Source organism: Bradysia coprophila, unplaced genomic scaffold (genome assembly GCF_014529535.1).
Source record: "Bradysia coprophila strain Holo2 unplaced genomic scaffold, BU_Bcop_v1 contig_333, whole genome shotgun sequence".
NCBI classification, from domain to species: domain Eukaryota; kingdom Metazoa; phylum Arthropoda; class Insecta; order Diptera; family Sciaridae; genus Bradysia; species Bradysia coprophila.
Genome location: NW_023503592.1, coordinates 298,291 through 326,268, shown reverse-complemented (window position 1 = coordinate 326,268; position 27,978 = coordinate 298,291). Strand labels below are relative to the sequence as shown.

Sequence of the window (27,978 nt, the reverse complement as noted above, 5' to 3'; positions counted from 1 at the left end):
CTTAATTTTATTGATAATATTGTCGCCCGATGACTCAAATATTTGAATTTTCGACTTGTCAGGTATTTTATAGTATTCATTTGACGGCTGATATCTACGTTCTGACAACGATTTGGCTAGCTTTGATGTGTGGCATAATAGGCGTATTCCCGTTATACGGGGTGCTCCTAATGCATATGACATAATTTACAAAAAGTTGAAAATTTTTAATTACTTACAGTCACTGCTTTCAGCATGTAAGACTTTCAGAGTTCTATAATTTATGCTCGAATTTATGAACGATTCAATTCTCGCATAATCGCAGAGAACATCGACCTTAAACTGGTTAAATTTAGACGGAAGGGTATTGTGCCAAACAGTTAAGAGTCATATCGCCAAGACTTCAGGTGATTGGGGAACAAGCCGACTCCAATTTTAATGAGTGATAGCTCGTTGGATTCGTCTTTCAATTCTAGGAAACACGTATCTTTTACTTTTTCTAAAAAAAATTTGTTTTCTGTGAAAAGTGTTCAAAAGTGATCACATGTCAGAGGGTACCGAAAACAGTTTTTCCGGAGTCCTGAGGTCATTTGCTATACGCTAACACTTTATTTGACTAAAATCCTCCGAGAAAATTTTTATAATTTTTCTCTTGATATTACTAACATTGGATCTGATATATTCGTGACATATCGAAGCGTTTTTCTATTGATAAGGTAAAAGAATAGTAGACGATAAAGAATGACTGCCATAGTACCGTTCCAGATGCTGTTCCAGCTGTAGAGCCCCCGGAAAGAAGAAAAAAATCTGCATTTTGGCACCAACTTTTTTTCCAACACTTCTGTAGGCTTGCAGCACAAAAGTACTGGGCTCATTTATGTGTGGAACGATAGTGGGTGAGGCCAGCTACAACACCCCATACTTAGTTCCGTGGAACAACGAAGCTGCAGAGAAGCAGTACTCTCCGAACATTCACTATATTTTAAGTCATAGCTCTCGTGGATCAACTAGCACCAAGCAGTGCGTATACTCTATCTGTAGGTCTTTCCAAGGCCGACAATCGTACAACATTACAACAATTTAAAATAATTTTTTCTTGAGTTATTGCCGAAAAACTGTTTTCGGTACCCTCTGACATGTGATCACTTTTGAACACTTTTCACAGAAAACAATTTTTTTTTAGAAAAAGTAAAAGATACGTGTTTCCTAGAATTGAAAGACGAATCCAACGAGCTATCACTCATTAAAATCGGAGTCGGCTTGTTCCCAAAGTTAAAAAAATCACCTGAAGTCTTGGCGATATGACTCTTAAGACTTAAGATCCGGGGAACATATTTACCGTCGCGAATCGAAAACAAACGTAATGAAAAAAAAACGTGGCAGTTGATACGGTCCTCGGTTCTTGAAGTAAAAGAAATTTTTAGAGCATCCCACACTCAAGTTGATATTCAACGAAAATCGAACAAAATTTTTCCGAAACCAAAATCAAAACCGATCTTGTCCTAGGTATATAAAGTTCAATGCATAATGTAAATCGGCAAAAAGACCCGGAACGCAAGTTTAGGGTAAACTCAAGTGCAGCCCAGGTTCACTTCTCGAACCACTTTCCGTTGTCCTAACACACTTTTCCAACTTCATGGTGCCATATTCCACCACATTCAATCAATTAGGAATGTCAAAAACACAAAAATTATGGGTTTTTATGCATTTCTCACAATAAAAGCTAACTCATTATTTTACCCGTGTTTCATATTTTGTCAAACAAATTGATAATTTTTAAGTATTTCCAGTTTATAAGTTCCGTTCCCGCCCAAAAAAATGTGGAATCCACATAGAGTATTAAGTTTGCAACATAAATATCGGTTCACTTCATTCACCCCGTATTCACCAGTAATGAATTTTAGCTGCCGAAATAGTTAGCACTATACCAAAATAACTGTGGTGATAAAATTAAATTCACCCGAAAGTCCGCTGATAATTTGCATTACCTTAAATGATTTATATACCTTGATCAAGTCGTACTTATAAGGCACTGCTACTGAATTTGATTTTCCAATTGGCTTTACCGCAGAGCAAATAGTGCAAAACGATTGAAAAGCGTGCTGACGACTTCAACGTTGACAACGTTTGCGTCGGACGAAAAAATTTAGTTTGTGCTCAGTCTAAAACGTTCTACTCTCGTCTGAATTCCGTTCCAATTGTTTTGTTTTCTTTCGCAGCGTTGCTAGCCCAACAAAAAAAAATTGGTATACAAATCTTAGAAAACGAATTTGGAACATTCGTTACAACGCCATCACTTAGAAGGGCTGACATTTAGGATTTAGCAAAATGTCAGGATTCGGCACATTTCAAGTGAATGCGTCATTAACATTCGGACAAGACATTAATACTCTCGTTCACCCTCGGCGCATATCTTATAATCAAAGTTTTGTTTTCTCAACTTTTTTAGCCTAATTGTATAATATATATATATTATGTGTCCACCTGTATAATTTTTGTAGTTTTCCGTTTTTATAAAACAGAAAACCGATCGAATAAATTTTATGTATTCAATTTTAGTTGTAAGTTCTACTTTCTTCTTCTGCTTGCACCCATTTCGTGAGTGCTGTTTTCAAATGAATTAAATTTTCTTTTACTTTTGTCAATTTCGGGTTTTGTCTTCTTTATAAACTTCTTCGGTGCAATGGGTTAATGATATTCGACGCAAATTTTACAAACTGCAATTTGTCATGTCCGAACTTGATTCGGGTCAAACCTGAAAGTCAACGTTCAAGTTCAGGTCAAGTTTTAAACCGAACCCTTATGTCGTGTGATTAATTCTCCAGTACAATAAACGTTTCCAGGATTGCAGGCTCTGAAGGTAAACCCAATCCGCAAAAGCACCCAAAACCCAAGTTTCTGATGAATTCGATGAAACTTTTCATTCAGCCAAAAGCCAAGGTTACACTGTTGAGGTAAAGAAAATCAGGCAAGTTTTTTAGAAATTAACTGCGATAATTCGTTGGTTGGAACTTTATCGTATAGTGTGCACGGCGAGCTTGAACGAATTTAGGGAAAGTTGTTGCGCAGCGCATATTGTATTTTCATTACATTATTCTGTTTAAGGACCATCTCAGCAGTCTAATAGCACTACTTCGATCGGACGACTGCGGGTAAAAAAATCACTTTGTCCCGTGCGACGAAACTACGACACTATAAACGACAGTTCGAAGATATCGTACACGAAACAGATGGTGGGAGAATATGGATGAATAGAGAATTTTCCGAATTTTTTGGAAACAAAATCTCACCACACCTGTAATAAAATCAGCAAGGAAAATCTGGCTAGGATAGATGCCGAATGGCCAAACTCTCTCTCCAAGAAATTTGACGGAAATCGATCGAGAGCGCGACCACGGAAGAGATGGCAAGATTATGTGATCGATGATGCTAAGTCATTGAGGGTCAGATATTGGAGAAGCCTGGCCGATGATCGTGACGAGTACAGGTCATTGGTGGAGTCAGTTAAAAGTATTCACTATTTATTCACTCTATGCACATCTATTTTTTGTCGAAGTGTCTGGGGGGTGGGCTGAACTAGGTCACCCAATGCCAGCTCGAAAAATGTAGTGACAAAACTCATAGCACCCACAAAATTGATTTTTGGAATTTTGAGCGACCTAAACAACCAGCGGACCTACAAGCGACGTCCGACCGCCAGTATGGGTTAGATAGGGGGGCAAGAGTAAGTAAGTCAGAAGAAGCTTGAAATATTCCAGTGCAACGGAACAAAAAACCTTTTGTTGTCTGGTGAATTTATAACATCGATGAGAAAATTGCATTTGCAAATTGTCGATCAAAAAATCAATTTTCCCTGTCTGTCATCCATCCATTAATTAAGTTCCAAACAAAACGTTTTTATATTTTATTTCGATGCCGAACGTTTTTTGAAGTATTTTTGCATGGAAATTTTGCATAATTAATTTTTAATTCAGTAAAGTATCGCGAAAAATTAAGAAAATAAGCAAAGTTAGAAACCCTCGTCAACATGCGTGCAGCGCGCCATCTTTTTATTCAGTCGAAATTGCGAAAATTTACATATAAGACAATCGGAATATTTAGCATAGATGTGAACAAAATGTCCTTCTTCATTTGGCTAATGACCCTTCTCCATCGGGTTGTACATGTTATGAACACAAAATCAGCTTTATAAAAAAACTAAAAACTTTTTTGTTATGGTCTAGAATAATTTTTTGCTCATAATAATGTTCTTAATCGAAATAAAATCGTTGTTTGGAACTCAATTATCGTCGTCTGAAAATGCTTTCGAGTTTTTTTTGTATAGGTCCATTTATCCTCTTTTCGTTTTTTTGTTTATTTTAAATTTTAAACTTAACTTTCACACAATTACTAGCCGTTGAATATACATCATATCCCCTAATAGTAATTAATTAGCGTGACATTTTCTTCCTCTTCTCCTCCCCTCCTCTTTCTCCTTCTTCTATTTATGTAATACAGACTAAATTTATAGGATACATTTAATGAACTTAACCATGAACAATGTATATGAATTTTTGGATTTTGTGTTTCTGCGTAAATTTGATTTGAAAATTAATCAGACATTACACTTAACTCTTTTATACTATATTACACTTAACCTCGAATAAATGAAAAAAAAATGTTTTGTTGCACAAGAAAAAAGTGAAAAGTGAACACTTAAGCTGCCGTTTCACACTCCTTTCCTTTTTTGTTTTTCTTCTTATTATTCACATTTTTACCAGCCACCAACGCACTGGCATTCACATCAACCACACAATTACCATTCGTTTTCTCCTCCTTGACGCCGTTGTTAACCGTCGTCGGCGACGTCAACGAATAGTTATTGTTGTTAGCAATGGCACTGATGGTGGTCGTCTCCACCGCAGACGGTATTGCTACTTCTTCGGGTACGTCTGATGATGGCTTATCGACAGAGATTTCGATGGTATTTATATTCGACGATAGTGGAATGGTGTTACTGTCCTTGGCTTTGTCATTGTCATTTTGTTCGGCAGCGGGAATCGTTTGCCTGTTGTTTTTGGAGATATTAGTCAAATAAAGTTGGTTATGATGGTAAGTGGATGAATGTGCAATTTTTTTAGAGAATGTTTACAAATGATGGCACACGGTATGGGGGTGTTCAAGAAAACGAGATGTTTGTTTCTTTTATGGGTTAATTTTTAATCCCGTACGAAATACAAAGGAGCTTATAGGATTACGGTGCCGTGTGCAGAAGCAGAATTCGAAGCAGACGATAAGGGCATAGTGTTTGCCTATGTTCATAGATGACGAATCAGCAATATAAAAAAACATAGCTAACGCCGACCCGTACGAAACACCTATTCGTATCAAAAGCCTTTACTGTGAAACTCTTCATTTCTTTTACTTCATTCTCTACTGAAAAGCTATAACAAATTATTTCCATGTTAACAGAAACTCTCTAAGTACCATTTTTCCCAAGATATATCACTTTTATTAAAATCCAATATGGCCACCGGCAGCCATTTTGTTAGGAGACCGGAAATTTTACCGACGCTTTACATTCATTAATACCTTTCAAACAAAAAAAAATCATGAAATTCGGTCAAAATTTACTCGAGATATTGACAAAATACTCCACGTTCACTGTACGGCCGAGTAGCCAGATAAGAGCTCACTCCAAGAGACCTAGCTCACGCTCCGGAGAACATAATTTCAAAAACTTTGTTTTCCCTGATTGGTACGGTCAATACCTATCTAATAAAGCTAAAACGAACGAAATATGTTCAAATTTGGCCGACCTACAAGCAAAAACTGCTTGCCGCCCTGTGCCTGTTTCACACCAAGGGGTCTAACTCACGAGTCGGTCATCCGATTTCCATAAACTTTTTTTTTGTCGATCGGTATTGTAAATACCTTTTATTTGACGTATCACTTACAAGTGTAACGTTTCAATGTCCGTAAAACATGACATTACCAAACGGGAAAAAAAAGAATTTTCAAAATCGGCAGCGTTTTACTCAAGTTATTGTGCAGACAGACAGACGGAGAGACGGACATTTTTTTTTTCACTGATTTGGCATCTATAGACAACCACAATAGGTTTCCTCTTACTCAGGGAGTCCAATTCGACGTGTTACAAACGTATGCGTAAACCTATAAGACCCCAGTACTTCGTACGGGTCTAAAAATCCCTGAAAGGTAGTTGAAATAGTGAGCTAAGTTCGAAGATGGGCATATTCGGGTCGGCACTTCCTGAGTTAGGGCCGCCTAAGTGTTTTAAGGTCTCTTGGGGATATCTACGGCAAAATAAACAAAATTATCACCTTTAAATTCCCTATCGATAGCACTATAAACGTCCGGAAACAAAAATGGTGTGTCCGATGGTGTGGCGAGATAAATCGGCAACAGTAGTTTGGTTTGTATCTATCAGTATATCACCTCTTTGCCTGAGTTAGTGAAAGGCTATTTGGCCCTAAGTATATTTTGCATAATAATAATATGCAACTAGTCTCTTATATATCTTACTCGCTGCTCATGATCCAAACACTGTGGTAAACTCAAAGGGAGATACATCCGAAGCAGCTAAAGCTGCTTAACCATCCTCCAAGGTTTTCTTTATGGGACAGATAAATTGCTTGTAAAAACTTTTATATAGACTACAGAACTGCAGTCTGTATAATCTGTTGGAATCAAAGATTGCGTTTGAACTTTTATTCAAAATTAATCCTCCAATATAATCTAATTTTTTTATAGCAAAATTATTTGTATTAGAATGAACAATAATTGTTATTAGATGTGGTCAGATCTTTCTTCCTTAGATTAGCCTTTTATTTAAATTTACAATGAATTACGGGAAACGTTTATTTGGTAATCATTTATTTAAGATCCGTTCGAAAGTCGCAAAAGATTCTTAAAGGCGTAAATTAAATAAAATCGGTGAAACCGTGTCACTGTAACAATTTGTAAAAGGATGAATTCACTTGAACCAAAGAAAATGTTTCACTGTAACATTTCTTAAATGGAAAAAAGATAGCACAAAAAAAAACAATCAAATCATCGCAACAATCCCACGACATCGATGTTCAGCAAATTACCGAAAAAATTGGTGATATTTTTTACATATGAAAGTTACTTCAGTAACAACAGTTGTTACTGCAACTTAAATTTATTGATTCAATGACAAAATAGAACCTTTGCATGTGAAGTTACGAACATGAACTTTTAAAAATTTTAGCGCTCACAAAAAGCGTACCATTTTTGACACCTTTTGATCTAGTACGTTTAGCACTACCATTTTGACGTACATCAATCAGAAACATTGTTGATGTTTACAAACCACAAAATGGTTCTTTGATGCAATTGGAATTTTGTAAAAGTTGAATCGAAAATCGATTATTTTAATATAAAATGTTTAGTGTTTGATGATCAAATGTTGTGCAATCGATAGGCCTTATCTTTGCGCAGGTAATTTAATTCGTAAACATGCACTGATCCAAATTTTTATTTTCGAAAAATTGTTTTAGGAAAATGATCCAGCATCAACTACATTAGATTAGATTATTGCGGTCCGAACTTTAGAAAACAGATTCTTTTTCTTTGAATTGATGCGTTATGATGGTATTGTCTACGTAAACACGAAATTCAAGCGACACAAAGATCTCAACTGTGAAATAAAATTTTGGTGCCACACCTTGAGGCTCCGGAAACATCGAGTGACCTAAAATCTAAATCGGTCCAATGACCTCGGACATAAAAATGTTGTTCTAGGACCCCCCTCAACTTTCATTTTTGAACATTTGTCCCGAAGAGACCAGATCTCTACGACGCCATCTTGTGACCGTACCTACATTAAAGTTGGCACACTGAATTGACACATTTTCCAACTTTTCTCAAAAACGCTTCCGCCGATTTTTTTGATATGTACCTCAATCAATAGGTATTTTTAGCGGCTATCAACGGTAAGACTTGCACGAAAGTTCTATGTACCGTTTTTGAGAAAATTGAGAAAAACCACCCAAAAAACCACTTTTTGGTAATTTGCGGTGGCTCACATGCATGTGGCCGCTCTCAAATGTTTTTATTCGGAAGCGCCTATCTCGAAAACCCTTTAGACACAGATTTCACTACAATCCATTCTATTTATGCGAAATGGCAGCCATTTTTCGTTTCAAAAATTCCGACTTTGAAGCCACCTAGCGGCCAAGCGACGCATAAAAAATTAATTTTTGTGACCTACATTTCCTGAATCAGCTTCAAAAGCTCTACCGAAATCAATCGTAAAATCATTAGGTCCGAGGTAGAGCCTCAGTCCTAACCTAGGTCCGAACTCAACTTTTTCCCATCTCGCCACCCCACAAAACACACCTATCTACTTTTTACATTTTTAGAAACAACGATGCCCTGCGGGCATCGTGTAATAGATGCCGGGACAGTTATGAATTAAGGCGCAGCGCTGCGCGCTGCGCTTGCAATGTACTTGAGTAAATTTCATTAGATTTTCCTAATTTTTGTTTCATTTGGAAGGTAATCGAATCCCGAATATAATGTGGTGAAAAACGTTTCGGGCCTAAGTGTATTTTGCATATAACTCGAGTCAATTTGATCCGATTTTCCTAATTTTTGGTTTATTTTGGCCGCTACTCGGCCCTCAGTATATTTGGCATATAGCTCGAGTAAATGTCATCCGATTTTCCGAATTTTTGTTTTATTTAACATTTAACATTTAAGATAAAAAAGTTGTTGAAAAATTTTAAATTTGGGTCCGCGGACTGAGGCCCATTGTGTATTTCTACTCAATAAATTAAAATTTTAAGTCAATTTGAAATTTATGTTACATTTGAAAGGAACGTTGTACGGGGCTTCGTAATTGTGCTAATTGTGCTATGCGCAATTTCTAAGATGTACACATTTTACAATAATTTTACTTTAACTACTTTTATGGGCTCATTAGGCTTACGGTTAAATTAGGGCGACAGACGCACTAGGGTCACATTCGCAAATGATCTACGGGTCCGTACGGGGCTCAGTCGCAGCAAACGCTTCGACAGTTCTGACGACTCGTTTTTCTTTGAAAGGTACTAACGAATGTAGATCAGCCGTACTACTTTCCACCTTCTAACCTAGCAGACAGCCGCCATTTTGGAATCCCATATATGGATATCTATATATAAATGTTGAGCTATATAACGGTATAGAGAGCTATTTTGAGCTATATACTAGCACATTTATCAGCAAAATGTTTATTTATAAGTAAATATAGGTTAATATAGCGGCATATAGTTGTTTAAATAAGAATTTTTTACATTTGACTTCCCGCGGTGCTGTCGATATTGCCTTCGGTAATCTCTTTGTACTCAATAACAAGGAAAAGAGTAAGAACCGGAAATCACTGAATTTTACGAAAGATTTAGGGCTACTAAAACTAGTCCTGCTCTAACGTAAAAATCCATTTACAGAATGTACCGTCGCGTCGGTACCTTGAACTTTGACATTTGGTTTTATTCATTTAATTTCACCGCCAAAGACTGTCCCAAGCCAGTTTGAAAAAGAGTGGAGGGAATGAAGTTTAACGAGGACGTAGCAGTAGATAAGATAGGATTAGATAGATCAATCTTAAGGCTGAATGAATCGTGAGTTGGAAGCCGAAAGAATTGGGGTTAAGGGACCAACGTTGAGGCGAAACAACACGATCAGGAAGCCCAAGGATAGAACGATCCCAGAATTCTTATTAGCTACTAGGTTAAGCTTTTCAAGGACGTCCTTTAAAAGACGTCAATAACCTTTTGCTCAGATAGGTTCAAAAGAATGGGCAAAGCTTTATGGAAAAGAATGTTCAAAAAGAGTAACACTACCCCGTCGGGCACTGTGCACTTTGATAGGCACTGTGGTCCCGGTACGTGCAGAAATGCGCGGGTCAGAGCTCGGGGATTACCGGGGGCGAGCAAAGTAAAGCTTTCATACTCACCAACCCGCAGTAGCAAGCGTGGTGTTTTAATGCTAAAAACCTTCAAACGAAGCCACAACGAATTATACATTGCCACATATAATGCCAGAACATTGTCGTCAAGACAAAAAATGCAAGAAATGGAAGAAGAGCTAGAAAAGATAAAATGGGATGTTGTGGGAGTGAGCGAAGTGAGAAAACCTGGAGAGGAATGCCTGAAATTACAATCAGGGCATACATTCTTCTACCGAGGAAGTGACAGTCAGATGCTGATGCACGGTGTCGGATTGTTCATAAACAAGCGGTGGTCGGATCGCATAACTCACACGAAAAGCATATCCGATCGAGTGATATACGTAAGCCTGAAGATAAATAACAGATACAGTGTCAAATTAATTCAGGTTTACGCACCCACGGCCACCCATGATGACGAAGAAGTAGAAAGATTCTATGAAGATGTCGAGAAAGCTCTGGACGAAAACCCATCACATTACCAATATCTCATCGGTGATTTCAATGCGAAGCTGGGAAAACGAGAAGAAGACTCCGAAGTTTCTATTGGCAGTTTTAGCAACGACCAAAGAAATGAGCGTGGAAATGTTTTACTCAACTTCCTACAGCAACACAATTTGTACGCAATGAATTCATTTTTTGCAGGAAAGCCTCAACGTAAATGGACTTGGGCTAGTGCAGATGGTGTAACGAAAAATGTGATCGATTACATCATAACTAGCTGTAAGTCAACCGTTAAGAACGTTACGGTCCTAAACAATTTTTCAACAGGTAGTGATCACCGAATGGTTCGTGCAAGAGTCACGTTAAATACCAGATTTCAAAGATCACAACTAGTTCAAAAAAGTGAAAGGATTGACGTACAACGGCTTTACACACAAAATGAAGAATTTACTACGAAAATGACTGCCGAATTAGATAACGTCAACAATCAATGTGAAACATTGGACGAATTGAATACCAAAATCGTCGATACAATAATGGGTTTCATGAAATCCAAATGCAAATCCGTCCAAGGGAAAGAATCAAAACTCAGCAGAGTAACATTAGACCTGATCGCAAGCAGAGCAGAGTTGGTAAAAAACGGAGGACGAGATTCGGTGGAATACCGGAACTTGTCTAAAAGTATCAACAAAGCAAGGAGATCAGATGAAAGAAAATATAATGTCCAATTGGCTCAAAACATAATTGAAGCTAACTGTAATATGAAAGTCCTACGGAGAAAAATGACAAACGCCAAAAAAGAAATCTTCAAATTACGAGACAAAACAGGAACGATCCAAACGGATCGAAATGCGATATTAAATATTGCAACAGAATTTTATGAGAATTTGTTTTCTTCAGCAAGACAGAGTCCAACGGAAGAAACCGAAGATAGACCAATAATAAGAAACGTGGGATCGGAGGATATGCCCGACATAACTGTTGATGAAGTCAAGGCCGCAGTAGCCGAGATGAAAAACAAAAAGTCTCCAGGAGAAGATGGTGTTCCAGTGGAAGCCATTAAACTAGGTGGAGACTCCTTATTAAAGGCAATCACGGCTTTGTTTAATCAATGTCTCCAATGGGAAGAAGTACCAGAAGCTTGGGAAAATGCGGTAATTACATTGCTGCATAAAAAAGGAGACATAACAAAGCTGGAAAATTACCGACCCATAAGCCTATTGTCAACACTCTACAAGTTGTTTATGAAAATCATTACGAAGAGGAACACTAACAAGTTCGACTTCTACCAACCTGTTGAGCAAGCTGCTTTCAGATCTGGTTTCAGCACAAACGACCATTTGCAAGTGATGAGAACGCTTATTGAGAAGTGTCGTGAATACAACATCGACATAGTCTTGCTATTCATAGACTTCGAAAAAGCTTTCGATTCAGTGGAAACATGGTCGATATTGGACGCATTAGACGAATGTAGAGTAGACTCAAGGTACTCCAACACAATTCGATATGTGTACAAAAATGCTACTTCATGTATAAAACTTCATAAGAGCACGGAGAAATTCAGAATTGGCCGAGGTGTAAGGCAGGGTGACACCATTTCACCGAAATTATTCACGGCGATTCTGCAGAGTGTTTTTAGGAAGTTAAACTGGAGTAAAATGGGAATAAAGATAAATGGAGAGTACCTGAGCAATCTCCGCTTCGCTGATGACATTGTACCGATAGCAGCGAATCTAGGTCAGGCTCAGCTTATGCTACAACAGTTAAGTGAAGAGGCAAACAAAGTTGGCCTCAAGATGAACTTATCGAAAACAAAAGTCATGACCAACATCGGGGACGATAGAGAAATCAAAATTGGTGACACTGTCATTGAACGAGTCGACAGCTACGTATATCTAGGACATAAGCTGAAGTTAGGTCTGGACAACCAAACTGCAGAAATAAGACGTAGGATTGGTCTTGCATGGGCAGCGTTCGGAAAACTCAGACTAATTTTCAAAAGCAAAATGAATAATAGTCTGAAACGCAAAGTTTTCGACACTTGTGTCCTTCCAGTGCTCACTTATGGAGCGGAAACGTTAACTTTAACGAAAGCATCCGAAGAAAAATTGAGAGTGACACAAAGAGCCATGGAACGGAGTATGCTTGGAATAACACTCAGAGACAGAATGACGAATCAATGGATTCGACAACAAACCAGGGTCGTTGATGTCATGGAAAGAATAGCATCTCTGAAATGGAGCTGGGCGGGACATATTGCAAGAAGGACAGACGAACGTTGGACCAAAAAGATCATGAACTGGCGACCATATAAAAGACGAGCTATAGGTAGACCACCAGAGAGATGGACAAACGGAATTAAGAATATTGCAGGTACAAACTGGCAGCAAATGGCAATGGATCGTACGAAATGGAAAGACGTTGGAGAGGCCTACATCCAGCAGTGGATAGAAACAGGCTGAAAAAGAAGAAGAAGAAGAATTTAATTTCAGAGTATACTGAGGGAGAACTACCTATAAGCGCCACAAAGACTCTGAGTACTGTAGTCTTAGAAAGGGGAGGTTCAGTTTGCGTTCCATTATTATACGAAGAGAAACATTGAAGAAGAAAACAACCAAAAATTTTACGAACCCATTGAACAATTCTTCAGTATCTGCTTCATTATCGGCTGCAACAGCATTATCATTAGCATTGTTGCTAACATTCTCCTCGTCATTTTCCGCATGCAGCTTACCGTCATTACCTAGACTCAATTTTTTATCTTTTGTTCGACGTTGTTTACGATTCTTGTGTACTTTACCGGCATACATACTACGTGATAGCGCACGAGCAACAACCGTATTATTGGCCGCACCGACGCGATGATTACGAACACTCAAATGTTGAGTGCTATTACCACCACCGCCACGTCGTTTGTAGTTGATAATGCCAGTTCTTGGATACCGTAAGTAGCCACCACCGATTGGCTTATTTGGCACACCACCAGCCCACGATCCTACAACAACACCTGCCACACCGTCCGTTAGTATATTTTATCAGCGCCCATGTGTTAGTGGCGGAAGATTATTTCGAAAAACTCACCTCCGACTTTCAGCTGATAATCCGTATGATAATAATCGGTGTGTCGCGAATTTGCCGTCCGAGCTAATTGCGGAGCATTGTTGTTGATGCGACGACCACCTGCAATATTTCGAGCACTTCAATTGACAATTTGCTTAAATTTAGTGAATTTATAGTTTCATCGTTTTCGGTCCAAATATAGCAAATAATCGAAAGGATGATGCAGTTATTGCCAAGTGGGTAAACTCTACACGGTGACAAAGCAAGGACACAGTCCGAATCCGAAATGCTAGTAAGTTTTAGTCAAAATGCAAAAATTCCATTCCTCTGAATTCGGTCCGATAGAAGATCGTTTTTAAAACAAAAAGATTATATATTTCAATTGAATGGTTACCGAAATGAAATCCGTGTTCCAACAAACAAAAAATATTATAAATTAACTGTGACAGTTAAACTGTCAAATCGAACCGAAGTTAAATTGTCTTAATATTACTCACCAACATTTGCGCCACCGCCGCGCGTCATATTTGATTGTCGTATGCCGTTACCTGTGGACGGGAAATACGAATGAGGCTGTGCATTGTAGTATGCAGACCCGTTCGCCAATGGTGAAATGCCGGCCATCGAATGGATTTGATGGTTTTTGTTACCAAACGAATGCGGAAAATTGTTCGGTGGCAAGAATGCCGATCGGTACATGGGATCTGTGTATGGGATGGATTTGATATATTTTTATTTCTTTCCTGATGAACGGTGCAATTGAATGGCCTACCCATGTGACCGGGCAATAGATAATGTTCGACGTCCTCCAGAATAGCTTTGCGGAAACGTTCAATTTTCAATACGATTTCGATGTGATCGTCACACAGTTCCCGTAGACTCTGAACGATTGTCGACATTTTCAATTTTAAATGGAACAATTTTCCGTCGAAGAACAACCACGGATTAGTCATTGTCCATGGTAATGGGATGCCGCAAGCGTCATTCGCCAGTGATGCGGTCTCGACGCCTTGCATGAAAAGTGATGCTAAGAAAACGCCACGAAGATGCACACCGGGTAACTATAGGAACAAATAAAAATAAATGTTTTAGTAACTGGGCTGGCTGGGCTTGGTCATTAAACCGCTTTTAAAATTATACTTGTCTCGCTATTTCTGACTTGAGAATCCTTATAGGGGTTTTAGCAAAGAAATGCTAAGTCCAGCATTGCAGGATGGAGAGCTGAGGTTCATATACCTTTAGCTTCTTTGACACCAAGTGCAATTCTTAAGTGTATTATGAGAGGTGTATTATGTATGCACCAACACAAATCATGTTTTTACGGACACTAATGTTTTTAGCCCCGTAAGAAGTACTGGAGGCTTATAAGATTGTCACATGTTGAATTGGAAGCAGACGGTAAGGGCAAAGCATTTGTCCATGTTGATAGATAACGAATCCGCAATAAAAAACAAGCCGTCAGAACAGTCGGAGTGTTTGCTTCGACTGAGCCCCGTACATCCCGTAATCCTATTTCGTCCGTAGCTATACTACGTCCCGTAGTCCTAATACGTCTTCAACCTCTCATGTGTCCGTTATCAAAATACTTCCGTAACCCGTAACTTCCGTACTTGCAATTATTGCCTACCTAGCCCAAGAACGGCATGTGCAAATTTACTGAAAGTGTTCGTGTTGAAAATTGCGCATAGCGCAATTACGAAAGCCCGTACGGAGTATCTCTCAAATAAAACCAACAATTTACGACATTATTTAAGGAACACAATTTTTTTGCCAGTTTTCGGTATTCAATTAAATGAAATAAAAACTCGCAAAATCGAATGAGATTTACTCGATTTAAGTGCAAAAAACACTTAGGGCCGAGTAGCAGCCTTAGCCCAATGACCTAATTCTAAAACTTTTTCCACAACACGCTACTCGGTGTGCAAGTACCTGACAGATAAAACAAACATTAGAGAAATTTAAACGCTAAAGTTGTTAATGATGCGTAAAACGAAAGGTCCGATCAACAATGCCGATCGACAAAAAAAAGTGAATGGAAATCGGATGACCGACTCGTGAGCCCATGATGTGAACCAGGTACAGGGCGGGAAGCAGTTTTTGCTTGTAGATCGGCCAAATTTGAACGGATTTCGACTACTGTTGCTTTATTAGATAGGTATTGATCACTTTATGAAATTTGGTTGACCGGAGCGTGAGCTAGGTCCCTTGGAGTGAGGTCATATCCGGCTACTCGGCCGTACAGTGAACGTGGTGTTTTTTGCCAATATCTTCAGTAAATATTGACCTAATTTCATGATTTTTTTTTTGTTTGAATGGTATTGACGAATGCAAAGCGTTACTACATTTCCAGTTACCTAATAAAATGGCTATAGACGGCCATATTGGATTTAATTAAAAACAATATAAATCGGTATAAATGAAGTGAAATTTATCCGTTTCCGCCAATTTTTGTAAAATCTGAGATTTACTTGCACACTAAATAGTGTTTTGTAAAAATTTCTAGAATTATGTCTTTGGACTGAGGCCGCTAAACGGCCCTAAGTGGTTTCCACATAAGTCGAATAAATTTCATCCGATTTTGCTAGTTTTTGTTTCATTTGAGAGATAATTGAATGCCTAATAGAATGGTGGCAAAAAAGTATCAAATTTGGGCCCTTGTACTAAGGCCGCTACTAGGGCCTAAGTGTTTTTCCCATGTAAGTGAAGTAAAATTCATCCGATTTCGCCAATTTTTTGTTTTACTTGAGAGGTACTTCGTACGGGCTTTCGTAATTTTAAAGAGGTACACTTTCAGTAAATTTGCACATGCCGCACCTGGGCTAGGCGAGCAATAATGTCAAGTACTCAATAGGCTTACGGAAGCAATTTGGAAAGGGACGCATAAGGGAAGAAGTATTAGAAGTATTACGGACGAAACCCTGATGCCTTGTTTTATGAATGAACCGATTTTCCAGAAGCGCTGTTTGATGTGTTCTTACGGATTTGGATTACTGCAGGGATTCCACGCACTCACTTTTCTCACATTTTCCAACTATTTTCAAGATCTGAGAAAGTGAGGAACTATTTACTCTATTTCTCACTTTTTTCAACTATTTTCAGACCCTTTACTCACTTTTTTCTAAATCAATTAAAATAGATTAGAAAATGTTAGAATTGTAAGTTTCGCCTGCGGCGCTATAAAATTTCCTTTTTTCTTATATAACAATTCTACTACCTCATTTTAAAACTTTTTGCACAGCGTGCTATTTGGTATGCAAGTACCTCTCAGATTTAAAAAAGTTTAGCGAAATCGGATGAATTTTTCTTGAGTTGTAGTAGAAACATAGCTAACGCCGACCCGTACGAAACACCTATTCGTATCAAAAGCCTTTAGTGTGAAACTCTTTATTTCTCTTACTTCATACTCTCTACTGAAAAGCTATTCGTCCTTTAAAATCACTTACATTATCGGCGGCGGAAGATGGCTTGCGAAAGTTTTGGTTTTAACACAGTTTGGGAGAATTTTGCAGCATTTTTTTCGATGGCTTACAAAATTGTGTACGCACCTGTCGACTGGTAGAGGGCAGTACAATAAAGTCATGAATGTACTACATGTGAAATGGTAAATCGTGCGCGTGTTTTAGTTGTAGTACGAGTGAGATCAGCTTAAACAGCTAAAGCCTTTGTTGAATGTTTGATTCCTTTATTGTATGGAAGCGGTATCGCCTAATCCATATGAAACAAATATCTCTGTAACTGACTTCTGACTTGCGTACTTCTATGAGATTAGATTCGATTGTAGCAATACAGGAGATCAAAAGTGAATATCGTCAGGTATTTTGATTTGGGACTCATTGTGGATTCCAAATGATTCCACACAAAATTTATTTAGCCAATAAAGGACTAATATTTCACATTCGGAATTTTTGGTAGGCACGCGATCGCCAACTGAAATGAAATTAATCTAGGTCCTCTTTTGTTAAACACATTTCGTGTGGAATCATTTGAAATCCAAAACTAGCACCAAATCAGTAAATCTAACGGTATTCACTTTTCTTCTACTGTATTTTAATTATGTTATTCAGCCGGCTAGCCGCCATAAATATCATACTATCCGGCCGCCGAAGGGTGTCGGCTACGTTTTAGCCGCCAACTGTCCATCGGCTGAACGGCGCAGTGCTCTACCTAAGTACAATTTTTCCCACTTTATATCACTTTTACTAAAATACAATATGGCCGCCGGCAGCCATTTTTTTAGGAGACCGGAAATAGTTTTGACGCTTTACATTCGTTAATACCTTTCAAACAAACAAAAATTCATGAAATTCGGTCAAGATTTACTCGAGATATCCACGTTCACTGTACGGCCGAGTAGCCGGATAAGAGCTCACTCCAAGAGACCTAGCTCACGCTACAGTGAACCTATAAACTTTTTTCCCCAGATTGGTACAGTCAATACCTATCTAACAAAGCGTCAGTAGACGAAATATGTTCAAAAACTGCTTGGCGCCTTGTACCTAGTTCGCACCAAGAGATCTAACTCACGAGTCGGTCATCCGATTTCTATAAACTTTTTTTTATCGATCGTCCTGCGGAACATTTTTTGACAAATTTTTCAGTGTGAACGGACTTGCGTCACGGCCCTTCACTAACGTAGGGCCATGATGTCTTTCATCTGACCCCCACCAACAGCAAACGTCAACAAGTGTTTTGTTTCTGTGTCTGAAATTAATTATACTTTTTGTAGTCAGAACTGACCAGAAAAACGTTTCTGTTGGCTAAATCTCGGTTATGAAGTGCCATAGTCGCCGGTAAAGTTGGAGTTCTCGTATAATCATCCAATAAACCAACGTTTTCGTGCGGCTAATGATACGGTGCTCGTCATAACCTCACAATGTGTACGCGTACCGGTGAAAAAATAGTGACAGCTGGAACCAACAGAACTTCACGTCGAATATTTCGAGAACATACTTCGGTGAATTTTTGGACGCTGTGAGCGGAATTTCTTTGCGAGGAGACATTAGGAAGGTTTGGCGAGATTGGTACTCTTCTCAGTGGTGTGTCACTGCCAGGACTCTTAGTTGCTTTGCCTCACTCGCCAGCTTTAGCTCTCGGTTGGTTCATGGTCTAAAAGTTTACTCACTGATGTGGCTGGGTCCTATTTTGCTTCTATATGGGTAAAATGATTCGGACTATTCATAGAGCTTATGCTTTCGGGCTATAGAGTGGACAAGGTCGACGGATGGATTGGTGGTGTTATGCCGCTGAAAGATGCTAGTTTTTCCCGGCTTTTATTTTGATTCCTCGCAAAGATAACGTACACTCGATCAGGGTACATCTCTCTGAATTTATATTCGAGGAATGTATTCCATGTCGTGCAAAACTCTTTGCAAAGGGACGATATGGTCGCCGTGTCGGGTCGTTGTGCTATTCAGTGGTGTGCCATCGTCTGGAAACACTGTCATTTCGCTTTTTGCCCCGAAGGTCCTCGTTTCAAAGGTGGCTCGTCCGTCAGTCTAATTTGGAAGTAAGGGCTTTTGGGGTAAATAGTGGTAAAGTTTGGCGGTTGACCTTTTGGTGATGCGTTGCTGAGTGACGCTTCTGCCTGGCTCGGCTTTCATATTGGCCCACTGCAGAGAAAGCTTACGTTCGAACGGGCTGGTCTTATAAAAAATGAGACTGGACCAGGTCAATATCGAGCGGAATGTAAATCACAGGCTTTATTAATCCCAATGACAAGGACTGTGATTCGGGCGACAATGTTGCCTTACTCGCTGTCATTAGTGTAAGGCCTAAGAGGTAAGAGGACACAGCTGTCCTCCCAGTGGCTTTCTAGAATTTACAGTCTAATGAAACGAGGTTGACGCCAGTCACTCTTTGCTTTCTGCCCTAAGGATTAGCTATCATTTTGGTACCTAATCATAGGGATCAGTTTGCTCGCCTGGAGTGATTCGTGTAGAGCGTAAGGCAATAGGTTGAGAAGGAGATGAGGTCCTGAAAAGGGCTGTGTGCATTGATCAGAAATGATCACCCTAACCGATTAAATCTTAAATCTTTCATCTGATGTATCATTTACGAGTTTATCATTTAAATGTCTGGAGATATCTTCGAAAAACCGTAAAGCACTTATTGGGCCCCAGCTCAGGAGCCTGTCTTTTGACATTACCAAACGGGAATTTTTTTTTTTTCAAAATAGGATGCGTTTTACTCCACAGACAGACGGACATTTTTTTTCGCTGATTTGGCATCTATGTACAACCACAATAAGTTTCCACTTACTCAAGGAGTCCAATTCGACGTGTTACAAACGTATGCGTAAACCTATAAGACCTCAGTACTTCGTACGGGTCTAAAAACACTTAGGGCCGAGTAACGGCCTTTGAGTCCTCCCAACAAGTCCACGTTGCATCCTACCCAAAAACAATGTTCAGCGACTTGGTTCTACTCGGCAATACCTTTCATTTGATATATCACAAGCAGCTATTGCGTGTGTATTTCTGCAATTATAGTCGAAAGACTGAAAAAACCTACATGGCCACAGCTCTGGAAGGGCCGGCCCTACTATGCCCATTTTCGAAATTGACCTTACTTTTGTCAATACCAATCAGGGAAAAAAATTGTGAAAATCGGACATGTTTTACTCAAGTTATATGGGTCAAAGACGGACGGACCTTTTTAGCCCCGTACGAAGTACAAAGGGGCTTATAGGATTACGATGCCGTGTGTAATTGATGGAATTCGAAGCAGACGGTAAGGGCAAAGTGTTTGCCTATGTTCATAGATGACGAATCTGCAATAAAAATTTTGTCTGTCCGTCTGTCCGTCTGTCACGTCGATATCTTGAGTAAATCAAATCCGATTTCAAAATCCTGAAAGATAGTCGAAATAGTGAGGCTAAGTTCGAAGATGGGCATATTCGGGTCGGCCCTTCGTGAGTTAGGGCCACCTAAGTGATTTAAGGTCTTTTGGTGATATTTATGACAAAATAAACGATGGAAATGTAAATGACACGGCAAATGAAAGGTATTGTCAATACCAATCCAGGAAAAGAAAAGTTTTTTAAAATCGGGTGAGTGGACCGTGAGTTAGGGCCTTAGAAGTGAAATGCTACTAGGGCCCTATGTGTATTTTACATAGAACTCGAGTAAATTTCATTCGTTTTCGTAATTTTTGTTTGATTTGGAAGGTAATGGAATGCCGAATAGAATGTTGTTGAAAAAAAATTAAATTTGAGTCCTTGGCCTAAGGCCGCTACTTGGGCCCTATGTGTATTTCACATATAACTCGAGTAAATTTCATCCGTTTTTCGTAATTTTTGTTTCATTTGGAAGGTAATCAAAGGCCGAATAGAATGTAGTTGAAAAAAATTAAATTTGGGTCCTTGGACTAAGGCCACTACTAGGGCCCTATGTGTATTTTACATATAACTCGAGCAAATTTCATCCGTTTTTCGTAATTTTTGTTTCATTTGGAAGGTAATCAAAGGCCGAATAGAATGTAGTTGAAAAAAATTTTAAATTTGGGTCCTCGAACTGAGGCCGATACTAGGCCCTTCAAAAAAATAAAATTTTAGGGCGATTTGAAATTTTTGTTTCATTTGAAAGGAACGTCGTACGGGGCTTCGTAATTGCGCTATTTGTAAGATGTACATATTACATAATAATTTTACTTTAACTACATTAACCGGCGCAATAGGCTTACGGTCAAAGTAGGGTGACAGACGCACTAGGGTCACGTACGCAATAGATATACGGGTTTGTACGAGGCTCAGTCGCAGCAAACGCTCCGACTGTTCTGATGGCTCGTTTTATTGCGGATTCGTCATCTATGAACATACGCAAATGCTTTGCCCTTACTGTCTGCTTCCAATTCGACATGTTACAAATGGCATATTAATCTTATAAGTCCCCAGTACTTCATACGGGGCTAAAAAGCTCAGAACAGGCTCGGAATGGCCATACTGTGCAATCGGGCGTTGCCTGATAGGCCGCTTAATATTTGGACGACAGAAAGTCTTAAGTATGAAATGTGCTGGGTTCCAGGGGCGAAGTTTAATTTACGCAAGCATGTTATGGATGAAAGGATGCAAAAGGTTGCGGTGTATTATTCCTCTTGATATTTACTTACGATTAATTCTTGCGTGTAATCAACGTTGATCAGGTGCGGTGAAAATGCAACCGCCAAAAATGCGTCCAATTCCTGCCGCGACAAAATATTCCGTTCGGGATTCGTTACGATGTATCTGCAAAGCGGACGGGAAACGAAAAACCATGAACGTCATATAACGCCAAAAATTGTTCTCTCAACTCACCGTAAAACACACGCCATTGTTAACATATGCTGCGGCACGTACCCCCGGTTCAACATCAACGGCGAATCGGATCGCATGACAGTCAAAAATGCCTTCATTCGACGCTGTTTATCTTCGTACACCGTTCCAAACCACAGCCGTTGAATGGTCGGCACAGCCCATGGCAGTAGCGTCGCCTTGACAAGATCCGGTTTTTTGTACTGATTCTGTGGCGACCAGATCCATTCCGATAAAGAAATGTCTGGCATGTCGTTCTTACCGGTACCCGGTGGTGAGTCCTTCTTCGACAGCAAATACTTTTGGTGGTACATGTTGAATAAGATAGCATAGATCATCTGGCGGGCGGGACGGTAGAACAGGTGAATGGATGGCAACTCTCTGTAGTGTTCGTCTTCGAGAATTTGGGGCAGAATCAATTGCTTCTTGGTGAGCAGCTGGTAGATCCGTGGATCCATGATGCCGCGCTGATGACGATTCAGCGACGTTTTGACCACTTCTACTGGTATCGAATACGTCGATAAATTGCTGGCAGCCTTTGCCGCCTTTGTATTGGTCGATTTTCCATTTTTAGTACTTCCTGCGGATGCTTCTTTCTTCACGCCATCGCCGCTATCGTTGACTGTCAATTTATCCATTTCGTCGATGAATTCACCGTCATCCACCAAACTATTTACATCTTTCAATATTTTCCGGGCCAGCTCGTCATTGTCACTGGTTTCCGATGCGAGCGGCATATCATCTGTAGCGGATGTTTCGATTTCTTTAAATGTGTCAACACTGCCACCGCCGATCTTTTTCCTATTATTGGCGAAGCTCTTCTGTTGTACAAATACGCCCCTTCTTTGGTAGTATTCGACGGTACGTTTCACTTCGTCCGCCCATTCCGTTAAATTCAAATGTTTGATGAATTCATCGACTTCATTGGTCGGTGAATTGCGTACCACTTCGGCGATCCTTTTGATGCGTGGTTCGAAGTCGGCGCCATAGTCGATTTTCACTAGGTGATAGATGGACTTCAACATAGACTCCGTGAGGAGGGTGTAGCCACCCAGCAATGCGGCAACGAATGGTAAATGATCACCAGTCAAACTTAGATTCGTCAATAATTTTGACACTAAATACTCTTTCGTCTCCAGTGATCCTTTGTACGACAGTCGTAAATCATGCGAACTGAAATAGCGTTGAGTGTTGGCAATTATGTAGTCAGGATGCACGCCCAAAATGCCGTCCAATTTGTGGTCGCGGTAATACTCAATGATTTCCATTGTATGATCGTTGACCGTTTGCACGACCAAAATGTTCAGATTTCTCAGCGCGTTTCGGATACATGTGCGTGTACCGGACGGTGCTAGCCACCAGATTTTCGGCGGCGGTGTCGATATCATTCGGATATGTTTCAGAACCGAATTGGTACGCTGACGGAAGTCATTGTGTTCGTTTGTCGTTTTTTTGTGTTCCTTAAGCGTTCCGTCGAAGAATGCAATGACGTCAATGTGAGCCTGTTTGAAGGCGTTTGCCAGCAGTTGACAAAATTGGTATGCCCGGTTCCATTGACCACCTGTATACAATTGTAAATGTTCCAAATTTTCAGTACACTGAGAATGGTCCCAGCTGCATTACCCTGGGCCCAATATTTGACAACAAATTCCCAAACATTCCTTGAAATTCACGAGGATTTTCGGGCAATTTTAGGGAATCGATTGAAAATCAATTCTCAAATGTTGGGTCTGGATGGAAATGCAACATTTTCATTATATTAGGAGATGTAACACATACCACAAGCCCAGTCTAAGGAAAAACAAAATTAGTTAGAGAAATTGAAATCATCGCATGAGAAAGACGTTCTCACCTGAATAGTATCCACCGTAAAATCTATCCAGGCAATCCTCCATGTCCAATGCAAAACGTAACTTTCCGGGGCCAGATTTGCTCTTTGATCCAGATGCTGCAGAAAATGGGAACAATTTTTATCAATCAAGCGAAGAACTTGACAATATCGGAACACTTTGAGTTGTTGCGGTTGAAAATTATGCTGTGTTTTCTATTGTTGGCCGAACAAACCGCCAGGAAACGTACCGATCGAAAAGTCAGTTTTACGTTTTTGGTTGCAGGTAAATTTTGACGCTGTTACCCCAACCATCACATATAAATCGAGAACAACTCCAAATTGAAATCTGCAAAGCAACAGTACCTGCACAGTCGTCACGTGACAAAACTGTTCTGCATTCTTTGAAAGCTGAAAGTATTTGAAACTGGTGCCCAGAAAAATCAGCCAATACCACAGGATGCTAGAGACTAGAGATCAATAACATAGAGAGAAAATTGTCCTACTATCCAGGTGTTCACTGTACAATAGGGGTGTCCAAAAAACTAAAGTGCCAAAATGTTTGGAGCACAGGGCAGAAAATCAATCTTTTTGGTCCCCTGATAAAAAGTGTCTATGGGACCGACTCGATCCGAATCGATTTAGGGGTCGCTCAATGACGAAGTATGTGAAAAATAGCCAAAATCACTTGCAAACCAGGTTTTTAGAAAAAAAATTATTTCGGACTGCTGATGAAGAGTGATGTTAGGACATCTTCGTTTATATTAGTGTAATATCATCATGAGAAAACATTTTTCAACTTTTCCCATGTATCGACACCTACTCTGTCCAGGCAGCGCTTGTCAAAGATCAGATTCATAGCGTATATTCTGAGAGCGAGTCCGTATTGGTGACGAGCGACACTCAAAAAATTATTGTGTGGAAATGTTCAGAGAAGCGAGGGCTTCAAGATAATGCAAAAAAAGTTTAATTATTTCAGATTTGTTTGACAATTTTCAGATAAAACTTAATACTGGGTACCCTCGGCGAACTTTGATGAGTTGTACTGGATGTCCAGCCAATTGTTCCAATCTTGTTTTATCATTTCTTGATAGCTTACCATGTGGCCATTCAAAATAAACCAAATTTGTCATAAGGTACAAACTAAGTCGACATCGACGAGACCTAATGTGTGCCCATGTCGCATTTCTCGAAAATTTCAATATGAAAAAAATTGAAAATTTCGAATTTCATGATTTTCGGAAGTTTGACGAAACAGAGCTTATTCACGAAACTAAATGAGAATAATACTTCAAAATAATACACCTTGAAAGTGTTTTAGAAAATAAATTTCATCTTTCGTATTTTTGTATATTGAAATTTTCGAGAAATGCGACATGGACACACATTAGGTCTCGTCGATGTCGACTTAGTTTGTACCTTATGACAAATTTGGTTATTTTGAATGGCCACATGGTAAGCTATCAAGAAATGATAAAACAAGATTGGAACAATTGGCTGGACATCCAGTACAACTCAACAAAGTTCGCCGAGGGTACCCAGTATTAAGTTTTATCTGAAAATTGTCAAACAAATCTGAAATAATTAAACTTTTTTTTGCATTATCTTGAAGCCCTCGCTTTTCTGAACATTTCTACACAATAATTTTTTGAGTGTCGCTCGTAACTAATACGGACTCGCTCTCAGAATATACGCTATGAATCTGATCTTTGACAAGCGCTGCCTGGACAGAGTAGGTGTCGATACATGGGAAAAGTTGAAAAATGTTTTCTCATGATGATATTACATTAATATAAACGAAGATGTCCTAACATCACTCTTCATCATCAGTCCGAAATAATTTTTTTTCTAAAAACCTGGTTTGCAAGTGATTTTGGATATTTTTCACATACTTAGTCATTGAGCGACCCCTAAATCGATTCGGATCGAGTCGGTCCCATAGACACTTTTTATCAGGGGACCATATAGGATGATTTTCTGCCCTGTGCCCCAAACATTTTGGCACTTTAATTTTTCAATACAATTTTGGACACCCCTACTGTACAACACGAAACAGTCAATGAAAAGAAATCAATGGTCTGACCTTTGCAAGATTCGGATTCAGGGTCTCCCGAACATTTCATGCATTTTGCATGAGCGGTTGATTGAAAGAAGAGATTTTGTTTATAGTCACATTGTCACAGTTTATCGTTTCTCCGTCCGAGTTTTCTTTTTTGCTTTCCATTAATATTCAGTAAATTTTTCTGCTCATTAATTTTCATGTGCGATACTTTAAAATGAGTTAAGTTCAACATAAAGTAGAAGGGTTTTCTTTGCCTACAATGGTATGTTTCAGATTGTATTTGTTCTATATAAACAAATATATAAAAAAAAGTCCAGGCGCTCACATAGACAAAACTTGACAATTCATATTTCAATTTGATACAACTGTTTTCCTAGAGATCGCTCTCATTTCCAGAGATTTTTAGACTTCCTTTCCTATAACTTATAACGTGAGTGTTATACTTTTGATGTATTTCAAACTTTGATGTTCAAACCCAATGCGTTTGCTCAGATAGTGAGTCGATGATCAAAGTACTTTCTTTTAACATCGGTTAAGACATCGAAACTGATCAAAGACACAGTACACTATGAAGTCATGTCATGAGCTCAACCCGCTGACGTGCTCAGACTGGAGACTATCGCGTTGGTATAGGTTCTCATGCCTGGATTGACCCTATGACTATTCGGCCGGGGTGCTCGAAGAGCCTTTATATTAATTGGCTTAAGGGCTTTTGTGTAGCCAGCTCAGTGCTGAAAGGTTCTCATCGGAAACTGGAATGCTTAGGTGATTTGCGTGTTGAACGGTAGGAGAAATAAATGATCATTTGATGCTAATACAATATATCCTAAAACAATTGAGTGAAAGCTGAGAAAGCAACTGAAGTACAAATTCAGTTGACAATGACAGTATGGACGAATCGACGAAAAAGTTATTCCACTGTCTAATGTAAACAGTACGACATGTGCATCTTTATGCGGGGATCGGCAACAAAACCAAAATGGTTTTGTGGTATCTTGTAACGTAATGCTGGTCAACTGTATTTATGATAGAGATGGAAATATCAGCCCAACAATCCATTGCAACGTTATCAGTCGCTGTACCTGCATCAGTCACGATTGAACCGAATGGTTGACTTTTCAGCAGGTACTACACCGACTGATACTGCTGTACACATTCACATATGTTGGTACATACAAGAAGTGGTTACGGAGCACAGTATATAGCAGACCACCAGACGATTAGTTTCATAATCTTGACAGTTGAAATGTGTTAATTTCTTCAACTAGGAATATCGTGGCACGAATTTGATTACTTCATTTCTACAGAAAAAATATTACCACGATACCAACTCACCACACAAAATATGTGTAGTCATGTGTCTGTTATAAATACTACTTACCGGCACTACCATATTGCTGATGATTATTTTCTCCGATTTTCAGTAAGTCAACGGCTACAGCACCTCCCTCGAGTTTCGCGAGAAAAGCCTGTAAATCAGCCGTATCGATCATCGCTTGTAGGTTTTTTTCACACGTTCCTTTACACACAACTTCTCTGGCTGAATTTGATTGCCTTTATTACTTAACGACGCGACAATTTACAATTCGATTTTCAACTATCACGTTCAACGCGAACAATTTTGTCTGCTGTACAATTATTTTTTTGTTAATGAAAAAGAAAAACGAAAAACACCGGTAATGGCGACCGCACGACCCTCGACTGTAACTATTCACACATATCACCACACAATTTTTTTCTCGACTCTCGATTTTGTTTGAAAAGCCGATGATAATTATCGTCACCAGAACTCTGTTTGTTACAAATGGCATTCACAACAATATCGACCAGCCTGTCGGCTATATGATTAACACATTTTTAACGCAATGTACAATGAAATTAAATAGAATATTCAACAAAAGTTTAAAAGAAAATGTGAAGAATTTTAACTCGCGGATGTGAAATGTCTTGCCAAAGCGACACCAGCCATATTTTTTTCGTGGAAAGCTGATGTTGCGGTTGGGACAATCGGTATGTCAAGTGGATTTTTGCTATGGGAATTTTTTATGAAATTAGAACAGAGATGGCATGGATGGCATGTTGTACGGTTCAGTGTTGCTAGCAAAACTTTTTTAATCGCAAATGCACACTTTGCCGATTACTGTGACTTTAGGCACCCTGAAAATCAGTAAAGGAGTCGAGGAATACCTACATATAATCTTCTAAAAATCAAAAATTAAATTTTAGATTTTTTAAATTTTATTTGGAGGTAACCCTCGACTCCTTTACTACTTTCCAGGGTGTCTAAAGTTCCAGCGTGCGTAAAGAAAAATGTAAAGAAACATTGCAATGCAGTCCGAGCGTAAGCTTACTTTCAAGCGTTC

The 27,978-nt window shown here is 39.1% G+C and overlaps 1 protein-coding gene across 3 annotated transcripts; it reads right to left on the bottom strand.

Annotated features, from left to right (window-relative positions):
* Window positions 1–4,312: 4,312 nt before the first annotated feature.
* On the bottom strand, window positions 4,313–27,605 carry LOC119079739 (constitutive coactivator of PPAR-gamma-like protein 1). Of its 3 annotated transcripts, none has more exons than XR_005088216.1 (11): window positions 26,997–27,605; window positions 23,578–23,673; window positions 23,505–23,516; window positions 21,729–23,286; window positions 21,545–21,659; window positions 14,211–14,499; window positions 13,932–14,142; window positions 13,460–13,558; window positions 13,179–13,385; window positions 13,010–13,121; window positions 4,313–5,026 (listed from the first exon to the last, which is right to left on the bottom strand). XR_005088216.1 is itself a non-coding variant. In XM_037187805.1 (11 exons), the coding sequence occupies exons 1-11, from the start codon at window positions 27,106–27,108 to the stop codon at window positions 4,675–4,677; spliced, it is 3,159 nt and encodes a 1,052-aa protein (XP_037043700.1). In that variant the 5' UTR covers window positions 27,109–27,604; the 3' UTR covers window positions 4,313–4,674. The 3 variants fall into 3 exon arrangements, 2 of the variants coding, with proteins under 2 accessions (XP_037043700.1, XP_037043699.1); XM_037187805.1 differs by having other exon boundaries at window positions 13,936–14,142; window positions 26,997–27,604; XM_037187804.1 differs by having other exon boundaries at window positions 13,010–13,385; window positions 13,936–14,142.
* Between the last annotated feature and the right edge of the window lie 373 nt (window positions 27,606–27,978).